The sequence below is a fragment of the Lissotriton vulgaris genome, chromosome 3_1 (genome assembly GCF_964263255.1).
Source record: "Lissotriton vulgaris chromosome 3_1, aLisVul1.2, whole genome shotgun sequence".
NCBI classification, from domain to species: Eukaryota; Metazoa; Chordata; class Amphibia; order Caudata; family Salamandridae; genus Lissotriton; species Lissotriton vulgaris.
The window spans coordinates 921,725,487-921,742,218 of NC_141689.1; the positions used below are offsets into that span (position 1 = coordinate 921,725,487).

The 16,732-nt window shown below is 43.7% G+C and overlaps 1 protein-coding gene across 1 annotated transcript in view; it reads right to left on the reverse strand.

Annotated features, from left to right (window-relative positions):
- The window catches only part of ALDH1A1 (aldehyde dehydrogenase 1 family member A1), a 271,085-nt gene that overhangs the window by 100,497 nt on the left and 153,856 nt on the right, over nt 1-16,732 (reverse strand). The window contains exon 10 of the mRNA XM_086961266.1: nt 10,411-10,575. Coding sequence (XP_086817392.1) covers nt 10,411-10,575 — 165 coding nt within the window. The remainder of the gene's footprint in view (nt 1-10,410; nt 10,576-16,732) is intronic.

The window sequence follows — 16,732 nt, forward strand, 5'->3', positions numbered from 1 at the left end:
CCTACAACAAGGGAAGTTACAGTTGGCTGCGAGGGTAAAGTCCTCTGCGCATGCGCCACTCACACCGTGAGTATATTTACAACAAGGGGTGGTGAGGGACAGAGTCTCTGAATTAAGCAGAAAGCTCTCACCCAGTCAAGAGATCAGGGCTAGATCCAACACCGTTTTTTAGCTCACTGCACCATCCCAGTTTCAGAACCTGGCTGTATGCAAATTAGTCTGCTCCTGTCCCAGTGCATGATGGGAACAGGGCAAACCAAACTACAAAAGCCAATTCTTACACTGGGAAGGAAACAAGCTCCCGGGGACCGGTTTCTGGCATTACAGCCGTCTTCGGCCCGGTATGCTTGAATCCTGATGGTGCAATGAGCAAGGGTCTCACATCTGAGAATACCCTTCCACGCTTAGGGTGGACAAAAATATTTACAACAAGGGGTGGTGAGGGACAGAGTCACTGAATTAAGCAGAAAGCTCTCACCCAGTCAAGAGATCAGGGCTAGATACAACACAGTTTTTTAGCTCACTGCACCATCCCAGTTTCAGAACCTGGCTGTATGCAAATTAGTCTGCTCCTGTCCCAGTGCATGATGGGAACAGGGCAAACCAAACTACAAAAGCCAATTCTTACACTGGGAAGGAAACAAGCTCCCGGGGACCGGTTTCTGGCATTACAGCCGTCTTCGGCCCGGTTTGCTTGAATCCTGATGGTGCAATGAGCAAGGGTCTCACATCTGAGAATACCCTTCCACGCTTAGGGTGGACAAAAATATTTACAACAAGGGGTGGTGAGGGACAGAGTCTCTGAATTAAGCAGAAAGCTCTCACCCAGTCAAGAGATCAGGGCTAGATCCAACACCGTTTTTTAGCTCACTGCACCATCCCAGTTTCAGAACCTGGCTGTATGCAAATTTCCCTGTTCCCATGATGCACTGGGCCAGGGACAGACTGATTTGCATATAGCCAGGTTCTGAGCTGGGATGGTGCAGTGAGATAAATAACGGTGATGGATCAAGCCCTGATCTTTGGACTGGGTAAGAGTGGTCTGCTTAATTCAGACACTCTGTTCATCACCACCCCCTTTTCTGAATCACTCACACCGTGAGGGCAGGAATTTGGTAGTAGGGATCTGACACCGGTTAAGACCTTGCCGTTGGCCCTTAATGCTAGGTTGTACAATTTTATTTTAGAATGTTATGCATTTTCAGGATGCTAGACTCGGCTAGGAAACCTTTGTATTAGAGATTTGTTAAGGTTAGCCAAGAACTTGTCTTCATCAAAATGTAATGGAAGATAAAATTGCACATGATTCATGAAACGTTTTAATTTAAAGTTTTAAATTTTGTTTCATATTTTAATAAATACGGCCGGGGGGTAACTCCCCCCCGCCTTCCAAAAGTTCAAACCTGTGTCTGTCTCCTCCCATGGGGAATTGGTGTTGGGAGGGGTGGCGGGCATCCCGGCCCATATGGAAAGGGAAGACCACTCGGTCCCCCCGAACGTATGGATGGGTGCCCCGAACCCCCGGGAACCATTGTGGGCGGGAGGCGTGTCTCGGCTGGTATGCCCAAAGCGGCGTAGCCGGAGCACGCCCCTCCCGCCCAGAAGAGGTTGTCCTAAACACCCGCCCGGAAGTCCGCGCACAGATGGGCGTACCTGAGGCGGGCCCCCGCCCTCCCGCAGATGGATAAATAGAGCGGGAATCCAATGAAGCTTCCTCTTGTTCCAGTGCTCTGGAGGCTGCACCACTCGTCGCTCGTGAGCCCTCTAGGGAACAAGCTGCAATTTTGACCCACCCACCAGCCCCTTTTTGCAATGTTTGTGGAATAAAGTCATTGTTGGTGATTTTTCGAATGTAATAAAAAGATACAGTCAATTTTGCATCATGGATGTATGCCTTTGATTGAATAGATGCTTTTAGGCCTTTTTCTCCTTTGTAGAAACGTAGAGGAATGAATTAAATAATAACATTTGTCTTGTGCTTTAGGACATTTTTTCCCTTTGTAGCAATGTCAAAGTTGGTGAATTGTCAAGCTGTTCCAGATAGGCGTATTTTCTTTCCTTAGCAGGTAAAACAACTTTCGTATTTATCTTGGTCGGGCGGTAAGGTCATGATCGGTGAGCAGTGATTTCAAGGTCCCTAGGGGGGGCGCCACCCAGTATGGATGGGAGCGCCCGGGGGGAGGCGGCCATTGGCCCCTCCCACGGGGGGCGGCACCCACTACGGATGGGTCACCCAGGGGGAGATGGCCATAGGCCCCTCCCAGGGGGAGACGGCTATATGCCCCTCCTACGAATTTCCCGGGGGCCGGATATCCGCTCCGGTGGAAGAGAGCGTGGGGAAGGGGGGGAGTCCACGCTGTCCTTCTTACGGATACCTCGCACGAGAACTCGGACGACCTTAAGATGGCGTCGAGTGAAAGGGGGCCCCTACGACAAGGGAAGTTGCAGTTGGCTGCGAGGGTAAAGTCCTCTGCGCATGCGCCACTCACACCGTGAGGGCAGGAATTTTGTAGTAGGGATCTGACACCGGTTAAGACCTTGCCGTTGGCCCTTAATGCTAGGTTGTACAATTTTATTTTAGAATGTTATGCATTTTCAGGATGCTAGGCTCGGCTAGGAATCCTTTGTATTAGAGATTTGTTAAGGTTAGCCAAGAACTTGTCTTCATCAAAATGTAATGGAAGATAAAATTGCACATGATTCATGAAACGTTTTAATTTAAAGTTTTAAATTTTGTTTCATATTTTAATAAATACGGCCGGGGGGGTAACTCCCCCCGGCCTTCCAAAAGTTCAAACCTGTGTCTGTCTCCTCACATGGGGAATTGGTGTTGGGAGGGGTGGCGGGCATCCCGGCCCATATGGAAAGGGAAGACCACTCGGTCCCCCCGAACGTATGGATGGGTGCCCCGATCCCCCGGGAACCATTGTGGGCGGGGGGCGTGTCTCGGCTGGTATGCCCGAAGCGGCGTAGCCGGAGCACGCCCCTCCCGCCCAGAAGAGGTTGTCCTAAACACCCGCCCGGAAGTCCGCGCATGGATGGGCGTACCTGAGGCGGGCCCCCGCCCTCCCGCAGATGGATAAATAGAGCGGGAATCCAACAAAGCTTCCTCTTGTTCCTGTGCTCTGAAGGCTGCACCACTCGTCGCTCGTGAGCCCTCTAGGGAACAAGCTGCAATTTTGACCCACCCACCAGCCCCTTTTTGCAATGTTTGTGGAATAAAGTCATTGTTGGTGATTTTTCGAATGTAATAAAAAGATACAGTCAATTTTGCATCATGGATGTATGCCTTTGATTGAATAGATGCTTTTAGGCCTTTTTCTCCTTTGTAGAAACGTAGAGGAATGAATTAAATAATAAAATTTGTCTTGTGCTTTAGCACATTTTTTCCCTTTGTAGCAATGTCAAAGTTGGTGAATTGTCAAGCTGTTCCAGATAGGCGTATTTTCTTTCCTTAGTAGGTAAAACAACTGTCGTATTTATCTTGGTCGGGCGGTAAGGTCATGATCGGTGAGCAGTGATTTCAAGGTCCCTAGGGGGGGCGCCACCCAGTATGGATGGGAGCGCCCGGGGGAAGGTGGCCATTGGCCCCTCCCACGGGGGGGGGCGGCACCCACTACGGATGGGTCGCCCAGGGGGAGACTGCCATAGGCCCCTCCCAGGGGGAGACGGCTATATGCCCCTCCTACGAATTTCCTGGGGGCCGGATATCCGCTCCGGCGGAAGAGAGTGTGGGGAAGGAGGGGAGTCCACGCTGTCCTTCTTACGGATACCTCGCACGAGAACTCGGACGACCTTAAGATGGCGTCGAGTGAAAGGGGGCCCCTACGACAAGGGAAGTTACAGTTCGCTGCGAGGGTATAGTCCTCTGCGCATGCGCCACTCACACCGTGAGGGCGGGAATTTGGTAGTAGGGATCGGACACCGGTTAAGACCTTGCCGTTGGCCCTTAATGCTAGGTTGTACAATTTTATTTTAGAATGTTATTCATTTTCAGGATGCTAGACTCGGCTAGGAAACCTTTGTATTAGAGATTTGTTAAGGTTAGCCAAGAACTTGTCTTCATCAAAATGTAATGGAAGATAAAATTGTACATGATTCATGAAACGTTTTAATTTAAAGTTAAAAATGTTGTTTCATATTTTAATAAATACGGCCGGGGGGTAAATCCCCCCCGCCTTCCAAAAGTTCAAACCCATGTCTGTTTCCTCCCATGGGGAATTGGTGTTGGGAGGGGTGGCGGGCATCCCGGCCCATATTCCTTTAATGGTTGTTTTTGTGTAAGAATCGTGCCCTCAGCGCAGGCACCGTTGCATAATGCATGGCTGTTGTTTGTGCACCGGCGCAGAGGAGAAGGACAAGAAGTCACTGTAAGTTGTAGGTAGAGAGCATTACTGGCCTTTTATTTTGACGCACGGCAGCGCAGCAGGAAGTCTTGCGGCGCTGCCGTGAGTCAAAATATTGTAACCGAGGCTCTGCATGTCTAAATAAAGGAATGCGTATCCATTTCCTGAAGGCCCTTGTTTTCCTGCAGAGGACTAGGAATTTTGTTGATTTTACAATGCAGAGCCGTGGTAAATATGAAACATAGGGGCATATTACCAAGGGCCCTTATCGCCGATTTAGCTGGACTTTTTCCCGCTAAAGCGGCGATAATTTGATCGCCCTATTACCAAGCTGTCGCTAACACCAGTTAGCGACAGCTAATAGGCGATAGCGAGCATCTTGGGGCCCGCTTTGCATGTCAGCGATATTTATCGCTAATGGCATGCAAAGTGGGCGTGCCAAGATGTTAGCGACTGAAAACAGTCGCTAACATCGCTACCTCCTATTACCTACAAAGGCGTAGTTTTGGAAATATTCGCGCTAAGCGCGAATATCTCCAAAAGCTAACACAGGCCCAGAGCAGTTCTTAGCCATGTTATCCAATGGGAGGTGGATAACATGGCTAAGAGCATTGTCACGATAATGTGTGAATATCGCTGTATTTCCATCGATATTCATGCATTTCGAATGATTTTTATCGTTTCTTAGATAAACCTTGATAATAGCAAGGTATCTCAGCGATAAAAATCGTTGTAGCGCGGTGATAAAATTATTCCCGCTAACCTGCTTAGCGATAAATATCGCTATTTCTAGGTAATATGCCCCATAATATTTATGCAGGCATGCTTAAGGCTAACAATTGAGTAAGTAAATAAGGATTTGTTCAGCGGTACTTGTGAAATTTTGTACTACTTTTCAGCATTATAGGGCCCAGATGTAGGTAATAGCAAATTACCGAATGGCAAATACCGAATTTTACCGATTCGGTATTCACTATTCGGTAATTGCTATGTAGGTCAAATATTCGGTAAAAATACCGAATCGGTAGGATTCGGTAATTACCGATTCGGTAATTACCGAATCTGTATTTGCCATTGATTCCTAAGGGCCTTTAAGCCCATAGGATTCCATAGCAAATACCGATTCGGTAATTACAGAATCGGTAAATTTACCGATTTTACAAGGGGGACAGGGTGTCACTTTGACACCCTGTTTCCCCCCTGTTTCTGGCTTGTGTGCCATGTGACACACATACATGCCCTTAGGGCATGTCTGTGTGCCACATGGCACAGGTGTACATGCACAGATGTGCATGTACACTGGAATTCGTTATTTACCATGGAATAGTATTCCATGGTAAATAACGATTCGGTAAGGGCCTGTGGCACTGATTACAGTGCCACCTACATATGGATTTACAGAATCAGTAAATTTACTGATTCGGTATTTTACCGATTCTGTAAATTTACCGAATCAGTAAATATACCGATTCTATAAATATGAGGCCCCCTACATGTCAAATCCCAAATACCGGTCGGTAACGGCCGAAATCGGCCGTTACCTACCGGTATTTGGCGACCTATGGCCCAGATGTAGGTAAAATAGTTTTACCGATTTTTAATTACCGATTTCTACCGATTCGGTAATTAAAAATCGGTAAATCTAAGGGGTGGGTATGTAGGAACATCCAGATGTTCCTTTTACCGAATCGGTAAATATCTGTATTTACCGATTCGGTAAATACCGACCGGTAATGCCCCATTCATTCCTATGGGCTTTGAAGCCCATAGGAATGAATGGGGCATTACCGGTTGGTATTTACCGAATCGGTAAATACCGATTTTGACAAGGGTGCAGGGGGTGTCACTTTGACACCCTCTAGCACCCCCAAAAAAGATTCGGGGGCCATGTGGCAGGCATACCTGCCCTAAGGGCAGGTCTGCCTGTCATATGGCACAGGTGTGCATGCACACATGTGCATGCACACCGGAATCGGTATTTTACCATGAAGTTGGACTTCATGGTAAAATACCGATTCTGTAAGGCTTGTGGGACTCAGAAGAGTCCCACCTACATCTCATTGTTACCGAATCGGTAAACATACCGATTCGGTATTTTACAGATTCGGTAAATTTACCGATCGGTAAATTTACCGAATCTGTAAAATATGTGGCCCTACATACCATTTTGTGAATCTCGGTCGGTAACGGCCGAAAATACCGATTTTCGGCCGTTACCGACCGACCTACATCCGGCCCTATATCTTGCCCTTGGTTCCTTACGAAATAGTAACGCGATCCAAAGAAGCTTACATCAAGACTCATTAATTTCATGGTTTGTCAACAAACAGGGCTTGAACAAATATAACAAAGAAACAACCGTTCCATTGTAAATGATATAGACTGCTGATAACAACCATGTAATTATTCTCCCATTTGTGAAAAACGCAATTTCAGGAGTACCCGGACTTTATGTTTCTTATTACAAACACACTGTTTAGCAGTTTTGACAACATATCTGTAGAATATTTTAGATAAATGGCCCAGTTTTTAAATACCACCTCTAGAGAAAATAGAAGATCCATGAGGGATTTTCGGATGAATTTCAGAGCTCTGGAGACTTGTTTGTCACGAGTTAGATTTTTCTGATCTTGACCCGAGCATTTAAGGGTGTGAAATGGGTCAAGAATTTTTAATGTAAGCAAATCGCCTCCCCTGCTTTAAAACAGTTGGGAAAAGAAGACAAGTGTATAAACTCTGTAAAGAGGCATATTAGGCGTACTTCTACTCCCTGTGGCTGGTGATAAACCGGATGTCATCTAGACTAATGTCCCATAAATTAGTTGTTCTAAACAACATAACGTTTGTTGAAGTAGCAACTGGATCGTTTCCATCAAGTAGAAGAGAATTTGTAATGGAACTGTGCTCAGTTCCTCTGTTTGATCTTTCATAGAAGAGTAAAAAGCGTGCACCTGTCAAATATTCATTTTCTTATATCCTATTTAATGAATTAAAGGTCCGTGTTCAAATGCTTTATTGCTATAGTCCTGAGGTGATGAAATTCCTAAATATGCATTTTCTTAATGATAAGAACGCAAAGGGCTAATATGAGAAGGAAAATATATGTGACTCATGTAGGGATAAAATGTCTTCTAAATACAATATTACAGTCTGGCAGATAGATAAACAGATCCATGAGAACATTATCAGGGATAAAGCATTTCTGCTTGCTTAGGGCAAAACCGTTACTTTTTGCCTAATAGCACAGAAAATGACATCAAAATAGAGTCAATCTTTATGAGGTCTGAATCTAAGGTTAATACCATCAGAGGCTGGGCAATGATAACATTCAGATGCAGTGCTACGAGTCCTACAAAAATGTGCATTTACCCATGGGGCTATCTTCTCTCACAAGAGGATTTTACATAAAATGGTGGTTTGTACTGTGGTTATCTTGCTTTTCCCACGGATCTTTGTTATCCTAAAGAGAGATATCCTCTGTCATGCAGAGCGTGTCCTTCCATGCAGGATTGACTAATTCTATCTACTTTGACCCTGCTCGCTCATTTTGACTTATGTAACAGTGCACATCTATGTTATGGGCTGACTTGAATGCAAGCGGTACCAGGACTCCATTGAACAGGCGCAAATGTCCCACCCTCCCACTTCTGTAGTCCATCATCCTGTTTTGAGGTGGGGGAGATGGACTTCTCAATGGATTGCCGCTGACAATTTTTTTCTGTCGTTCCACTGCCTAACATAGTGACAGATGGACAGCTGCCCAATTTAGCCATGGTGGGCTAATCCCATTTTCCATGGCCTTTGGAAGAATTGCACAAAACGCACTCTGGCCAAATAGAAGAACTATCCGCTTGTCAGAAACTCTTGTGGGTAATCCCTGTTGTAGGCTACATTTCAAGTATCCACGTGTGGTGATGGCAATTCTACAAAGTCACACAGGCATGATGTGCTAGCAGCCACTGATGTGTGGGCTTTTGAAAAAGCTACAGTGTAAGAAGAAATACCAAAATTTGTGGAAAGTTTAATGCCACAGACCTGCCACTAATTGTGTAGCAGGGTGTTTCCTCAGTATAACTTTGGATAAATGGTTCAGCCACCAAACTTTAAACCAGGTCCCTAAAATGTAAACGTTTCTACAGTATTATTTACATATATTTGTTAAAATATGTGATCGGGGCTCTGACCTGGGAAGGGAGGGGCGTGGGGGGCATTGACCTCTGGAAGGGCGCTGTAGGTAAGATTTCAAAGTACCTGCTGCAGAGTTCTTTGGGCATCCAGATTTGAGGCAGCAATAAAAATGTCAAGATAACTCTTGTGATTGTTGTTTCTGCTAGAGACAGAGATCGGAGCTTTGTCTATGGGCAGTTTGGACTTGCCGTAAAGTAGCGCATAGAGTTAATATGCCTGCTGCAAAGAACAGATCTGCATTTTATGTGGATAGTTGAGAGGATTAGTAAAGTCCGCCTTTGCCAGCGCTTTAAAAGAAATGAAATGTATGTGAGAGAGGATATAGTGAGATGAGGGGCACATTTGCCATTTGGTGGTGAGGGAATCGGAAGAGGGCGCCAAAAAAGATTGTTGCACCCGGCGCCACCGGCGCTAAAGTCTGCCCTGAATGTGATGACAGCTAATGTATTAACCCTCTTGAGTATGGAGCTAATGCACTGTATGCAGTCACCTGTTGGGCTGAGAGCATCTAACGTGTGTATTTGGGTGGGAGGTGAATGAGCATATGAATGTTATATGGAATTCATATGTGATGATTATATCTGTCATGTTAGAGTATGACATACTAAAGAGTATGCCTTGGTTTAGCCAGAGGGGCATTGTCTCAAAAGTGTGCTAATAGTGAAGAGTGATATGTGGTGATGTGAATAAGGTAGTTTGGATTGGATGAGCAGATATGTTTGCAGCACTGTTTAAACGTGTGCTTGATGAATGGAAAGGATGCTTATCTGGCCTGTGTACCTGTCTGAGGCACAATGATTCATGTATGTGTCAGGGTGGCTGTCTGCTGTGGGTCCTCTGGCGGGAGGCAAGGAGGAAATGAGTGAGATGCCAAGACTGATGTTGCTGCAGGAAAAGTCGAACTCATTGAAAATTAGCCTCGTGTCGTTCGCCCCAATATAATGATGAAGGCTCCATGCCTTGGTGGTGGAACATTTTAAGCTAACATTGTGGCCCCAATCCACGATGATGTTTCCAAGCTAAGATATCATGTGGAGAGGAAAACAATTAAAGTTATCTAATCCAGATGATGGCAACCATTACTTCATGTTAAAACCAGTGCAGCATGAATTACCTAGATGTATTTCTTTAAAAATGCCATTTGGAAACAAAGAGTTGTCCAGCAATGCTGGATGCTGCTATTTATGGCTGCTCTGGACCTCAGAAGTATCTTGATTGGTTTCTTGCTTGTTCCTGCTTTTACTATTCCTGGCTAGTCCCATTGCTCCCAGATCTACTACTCTTAGTTTGTCTTGTAGAAATTGAACCTGATTAGGTGAGGAGGAGCCCTGTAATATTGAATCTACTGAGATATTTGTCTGCAACCTGATGAGTTAGCTGGCCCTAGACTGACGCCTCATTAACATGTTGGGAGCGTACCTCACCCATGAGATGCAGGGAGTCTCTTGACATTCCTGGAAGTACTACAATATGTAAGGATTCTCATCCAGGCCTGCCTCTTAAACTACTAGAGTTATAGCTTGTACTCTCTGAAACATCTTACTTTCTACTGTATGGTGGGTCCATTTGTTGCAATATTTTGTTTGGTGTAGTCCCACTGCAAATCCTACTGAAGATGGCAGGGACAGGCTGACTTCCACGTTCAATATGGAACAGGTGTTGAAACATTGTGCAAGGGTGCTTCTAGCTGTAAGCTCAGTCCAGTCCTATTAACAAACATTAATGAGTCAATGCTCCCCTTAAACCTTCTCAGGGTGGGCTTACCTCGTGATGTTTGTTGTTCAAAAAAATGTGAAGCTATTTCAATAGATATAATAGAAAAGCAAAAAGATGCAAGATAACGAAATGTCTATAAAAACTTGATACGTTTGTTTACCTCTTCTTTGGCAATGCGCATGTCATCTTTCACATCAGAGAACACAGTAGGCTCAATGAAGAAACCTTTGTTTCCCCAGGCACGGCCTCCACAATGCAGTTTTGCTCCTTCTTTTTTCCCACTTTCAATTAAATCAAGAATTCTGTCAAACTGTTCCTTATCAATCTATTAAAAACAGAAAACAGATATGAATTAGTAGGTTGAACTCATCATAGATAACACCCTCTTAAACATCATCATGAATACCTACAAAATGGATTATCTATCTATCTATCTATCTATCTATCTATCTATCTATCTATCTATCTATCTATCTATCTATCTATCTATCTATCTATCTATCTATCTATCTATCTATCTATCTATCTATCTATCTATCTATCTATCTATCTGTCTCTCTGGCTGGCTGTCTGTCTGTCTGTCTGTCTATCTATCTAGCTCAGTGTCTATCAATCTGTCCGTCCTTTCCTCTATTTGCACAAATTGATTTTTTTTTAAAAACAGGGCATTGAGTATATGTATAATGGATTAAATGTCCTAGAGTCACAAACTTACATTTCATTACACTCCTAATGCACAGAGAAATGTGCAGGAATGTGTACCTGACACCTTTCTCTTTCCCTCCTGTAGTCCTGGCTGAGCACAGATCTGTTGTATGCGGAGTCACAGGTTACGTAAGGGATGTAACTTTCTGTTCCCCCATATTTCAGACCCCCTGCTAGACTGCTCAGATATTACAGGAATGGTGGTGTTCTGAGTTAGACTCCTAACTCTTCCTATGGGTAGGGGTGGAAATGTAACTCTCAACATGGACCGGACCTTTAAGGCCCCTAGTTGTCAATGCTTCTCCTATATTTGACGTAAGCACGGGGGATGGGAGCGAGTGGGAACCTGATAACAATAGCAGACCCACATAATCATGCCAACATGATTAATGGGAGAAATTGCATAATAGTGCAACATTAATACATTCACTCTTTGTTAGGAAGAGGGCCGAGCCGGAACAGTGATCAAAGCATCATGCGTCCACTGCTTGGCCCTTCCGCTAGTCGTAGGCTCAATTTAGGGGCATGGAGCCAAAACCTTTCCAGATCATTTTAGGAGATGAGTAGGACAGATCCGTTTAAAACTTTCTGAAAGAGCATGTGTCTTCGTTTACAGATCGACATCTGTATGATCTGGTAGAATTAAACACATTTCACTGTTTGACTGGCAGGCAGTACACTGAGTATATTACTTGCAAAATACAAGCAGGCTCAGTGAACCCCAGGAGCGTAGCTTCAAGGGGGTATTTGGGGTGTTACACCCTCGAATAAATGTATTTTCTGGTTAATAGTTGGGTGCAGGGGCTTTTAGTCGTGCACTGTGAGGTTTCTGTCGGATTTCACCAGAAATGTTTACATACAAACAGAAAAAAAGCGCACACACTTTTTCCCTCTGTTTTAAAAATCTTTAAAAATGTAATTATTGTGCAAAATATTGTATTTTTTCTCACTTAGTCCGCCTACCAATCCACATTTGTCTTTCAACTGCAACTTAAGCCCCTCTCATACACCCTGCTTATTGTATAATGTATTTTAACATTATAGACTAGCGTGATTGCTGGGAAATCTTACTGACCAAACTACGTCCCTGGTGACACCCTGGCAGCCAAAGTTTGAGCAGATACAATCTATACAGACTGTCCTTAGGCAGATCCAAATATACTGGGTGATTGACCAGAGTAGATATAGATGCAACATTCAACTTGTAAGAAACATGATCTTGTAATTTGAAGTGGGAGTGCTCTGTCGAGACACCCGCTCTCTGTGCACCACATCACCGTTAGCCCCATGGATGACCCTCAACATCCCCCATCCCTTCCAGCAAATCATGGTTGCTGAGTGACAGCTGCAAATAGAATGCTCAGCACGCGGGGGGACCCAGCGAGGTCTCCCCACTTATTCTATGGTGGGTGCACCCCATATCCCCAACCCCGTTGGGTTTTGTCTTTGGGTATTAGTTCTTTAGAGTCATCTTTTCTCTTTGGTGGCATTAAGGGGGGAAGCCTCGATGGAGGCTGCCGGATGTCACTCAGGATGAACCTGAATTACCATATCACAACAATTAGGCAGGCAGGTGTTCTGCGGCCTACACCTGGATTATAAATACTCTTGTTTTTGATGGAGCTCCCAAATCTACCATAATCCTTCTGGTATGAGCGCAGAGACGTTAGGCCTTAAATTCTGTGGTTATATGGGCATTTCATGTGGTTGCCTTTAAACAAGATTGCATTACCTGCAAAATATTTATGGTTTTATGGTGATATATGGTGATTTATTTGTTTTCTTTCTCTAACCAAACTGGCATTACAGGCACTGATGTTATGATGTATGTCATTTTTATTCTTGCATTGTCATTGATCATAAACACTATCTCAGTATTTTCATAATATGCACAGTATTTATGATTCATGGTGTCTTGGTCTTGTTTTATGTACAATATGCTATATTTATTTTGATATATTCTTGTGTGGAGTCTTGTTGTGGTGTTCATTGTATTTATGTGGAGTGTGTTGCGCAAACACATTGCCTCTGATGACAAGCGTAACTGCTCTGCGCCAAGCTACCAGAGGGTGAGCACAGGTTATCTTTGGAGTCTAACTACCTTGCCCAGACTATAGTGGTGGGCTCTCCCTGGCTTAGGTGCATACCCTAGCCAACCAGCACCCTAATTCTAACACCCATTGACAGCCCTTATGTGGAGAAATTATCAGACCTAGCCTCAAAACTGGTTCTGGTCACTTCTTTCTTTCCCGTGGGCTTGGCTCCAAACTGTCTGGGGGATCAACGGTCTAGTGTCAGATTCCTTTGTGAGTGCTATAGGCAAGCCCTTTGAAAACTAATCAGGACAGGGTACAGCATCTCCCCAGCCTGCCCTGCCCTCTGCCAGTTCCCATTGTTCACAGTCTGGGCCCAATACATATTCTTGAAGGAGGAACAATTAACAGGCCCTGGCAGCTGCAGAATAAGGAACCCACCTCAGATCCCTTGGGCAGTAAAATGGAAACATTCGAAAAGTGTCATTTTTAAAATTATAATGTAAAATTGCGACTTTACCATTGAATAATATTTTACATTACAGTTAATTTGAGTGTAAACATAATTTCTCTATCTGCTCCCAATCTGAATTTGGCTCTTATTAACAGAATTAAGGCAACCCAGTGTTAGTCTATTGAAGAGATAGGACTTACAACTGTGAAGAACTACTTTAGTATGTTTCACTGCCAGGATATGTAAAATCGAAACACACGTGTCCTACTTTTTAAATACTATGCACCCTGCCCGAGGCACCTTTAGGATCTACCTTTGGGGTGGTTTATAAATATTAAAAAGGAAGGTTTAGGCCTGGCAAAAAGTTTATTTTGCCAGGTTAAAAAGGCAGTTTGGAATTGCAGGCAGTAGTTGCAGGCATGAGCCATGTTTTAAAAGCATACTTTAGTGGATGGCACAATGAGTGCTGCAGCCCATTAGTAGCATTCAATTTACATGCTTGAGGTACATGTGGGGCCATCTACAAGGGAGTTACAAATTAATTACATGGGCCAATTAGGTGTAGTCCAATTTTACCATGTTTTAAAGAGCGAGATCAAGCACTTTGCTACTGGTTAGCAGGGGAAAAGTGACCAGAGTCCTAATAGCCAACCACAAGATGTTCAGCAAAAGATGGCTGAGGATGGCAAAAAACGATTGTGACCCTACTGAAAGGGCCAGGTCCAACAGGAGGCTTTTGCACAAACATAGACACATCTGGGCAGAAAATCTTAAATGGCACTGAAATGGCACTAGTCTCCTTAATAACCAGGCCATTTTTTCATAAAATCATAACACTAACATGTCTGATATTGCTGGTGCTTTCTGCTTGCAACAGTAATTTAATTGAACTGTCTTCCTCTAGCAGTAAGTCAAGAGACACTTTGTTGAAGCTTTAAATGCAGGATAGCTTTAAATCCCAGCTGTAGCCTCTCAGAAATACATAATACACATCAGCTGTAAATAATGTATACTGCCCATAAGATGCCTCTAAGTGAATTATTATTACAAGGAACAAGGGAACCCAAAAGTAGCAATAGGTCTGGAACCTTTGGGAATATGATGTTTCAAAAGACAGTGGCCCCAAACATTAACAGCAAAATAACAATCAAAATAAATAAAGAGCAAAATTGAAATCTATATTTTAAACTGTCCAGCCGGACACACTTTAATAGTATAAATATTTGTATGTTACAGAGGAGATGAGATAACAATATCCAAGCGGGACACAGCCTGTGTCCTACTATCACATATGACATACAAGTAAGGCAAACAAAAGAAACAGGGCAGTCTGTAAGTGCTTTTAGAATTAAACAGACGATGGTAAAATACACTTTGCGTGATCTATTCAATATAATAGCAAAAATCATCAAGTGTAAAGTGTCCGGCTGGACAGTTTAAAATATAGATTTCAATTTTGCTCTATATTTATTTTGATTGTTATTTTGCTGTTAATGTTTGGGGCCACTGTCTAAGTGAATTATGGCACTTTACAAAATACATATATTTAAACAACGAGAGAGTTTACAGGCAACGTGAAGAGTAACCCCCTCCGCATGCCGTGTTGAATATCCACGTGCAGTGCAGTGAGTAGACTTGAATCTTCCTTTTATTCCAAAATTGTAATTTTTAATTGTTTACATACGCTTCATACTTTCCCTACTGTTGGGAGAGAAACTTGGGAGCATTTTTAATTGGGGTGAATTTTGCACTGTTAACAAATTTCCATCGACTATCCTACACCTATATTCTTTTCAGCAAGGTTCTTAGTATATTCCTGGTGCCCATATAGAGTGTAGATGGAAACTATATTTTGTTAAATCACACTATTTTTCCCTAATGATGAGGGATCACCAGCCCTGGCACACGTACACGAACTGAGACCTAACACTATAGTCTTAGGTCTTAGCATGGGCGTAACACAGGCCCCCGCAGGCCCCGCATTGCGGGGGGGCCTCCCTCGCTCCAAGGGCCCCTTCACTTCATCATGAAGTGAAATGTTGCGCCCGGCACTTAATAAATGAAATGATGCACACAGCACGCACGGGCCCCGGCCGGGCCTCAGAAGCTCGTCATTAATTACATGGTGTGCACGCCCTGTCGCCCGGCCGCGGCCCAGGGTTTCAGAGGCCTTCCGAGCCTCTTCATTGATTAAAAGGTGCGTGGGCCCGGACAGGCCTCTTACAGTGGCAGTTCCTTTCTTATTATTTCCTGCTGTCATTTTTTTTATTTGTTATATTCCCCGCCGATGCAAATTGCATTTTCACTTATTGAAGCAATCATGCCCTTTTTTACATCCACATTAGTTCATGTTTGATTATGAAGTAAAATTGAATGACCACATGAGGGTGACCATAATGTTATTAAGAAGTAATCTTTGATCACGAGTGGTGGGAAAACGGTTAAATGAAATAAATGCCTGCTACAGAACAGTTAAATGACACAATTTGTGAGTTATTCGCTAATTATGTCTAATATATATTTTTATATTTTACAGATAATGGCCCCATGGGATTTCTGGGCGTGCCAACACGGGTAAAACTGAGTTTTTCCAATTTTTCATATTAATATCCTCACGGATCGGCTACGCCTTAGCGTGCGTGGACCACCGGGGATATTTATTTTTGGTCCTGAAGAAAGCTGCGCTGACTATAGCCCTAACTGCAGAAACATGTCGACCTACACTTTTTAGGACATAGTGGTTCAAATAACTTGACCACTGGGTGTCCTGTTCACGAGTTTTTAACGGTCCCAGCTGACCAATTAATAAAATTGTTGATGGTACAGCTGTTATCTTTTAACATTGCACTCACTACACTTGAGCACTTGATAAAACTTGATCATAAAACCAGCTCCGCTGTAAAACAGGCATTGAAGCACAGTGGGGGCACATTCGGTTCCCCCAGTGGGAACCCTACGATGAAGCATGTCACCACCAGGTTGGTGAGTGAGGGTTCTTTTATCAATTAAAGTTTTTTCTTTTAGCACTTTGTTGGTTCATTTTCTTTTTCTGATTATAATTGTGGTTGCTTGTGGATAGTTACTTTTTAGAGCACCTTGAGTCACTCTTCTGTTGTTGTTATATACTTTACAAAATACCAAATACAGATAAGTCACACATGTGATTAAGCATTGTTTGTGTTGGAAATAGTCAACTCATGGCCAGTGCCTACAGGAAGTGTGGAGATGGCAATATTCACCTGGTAATGTGCAGAGGAGCAGAAGCAGGTATGAGGAACCAGGCTGAATGG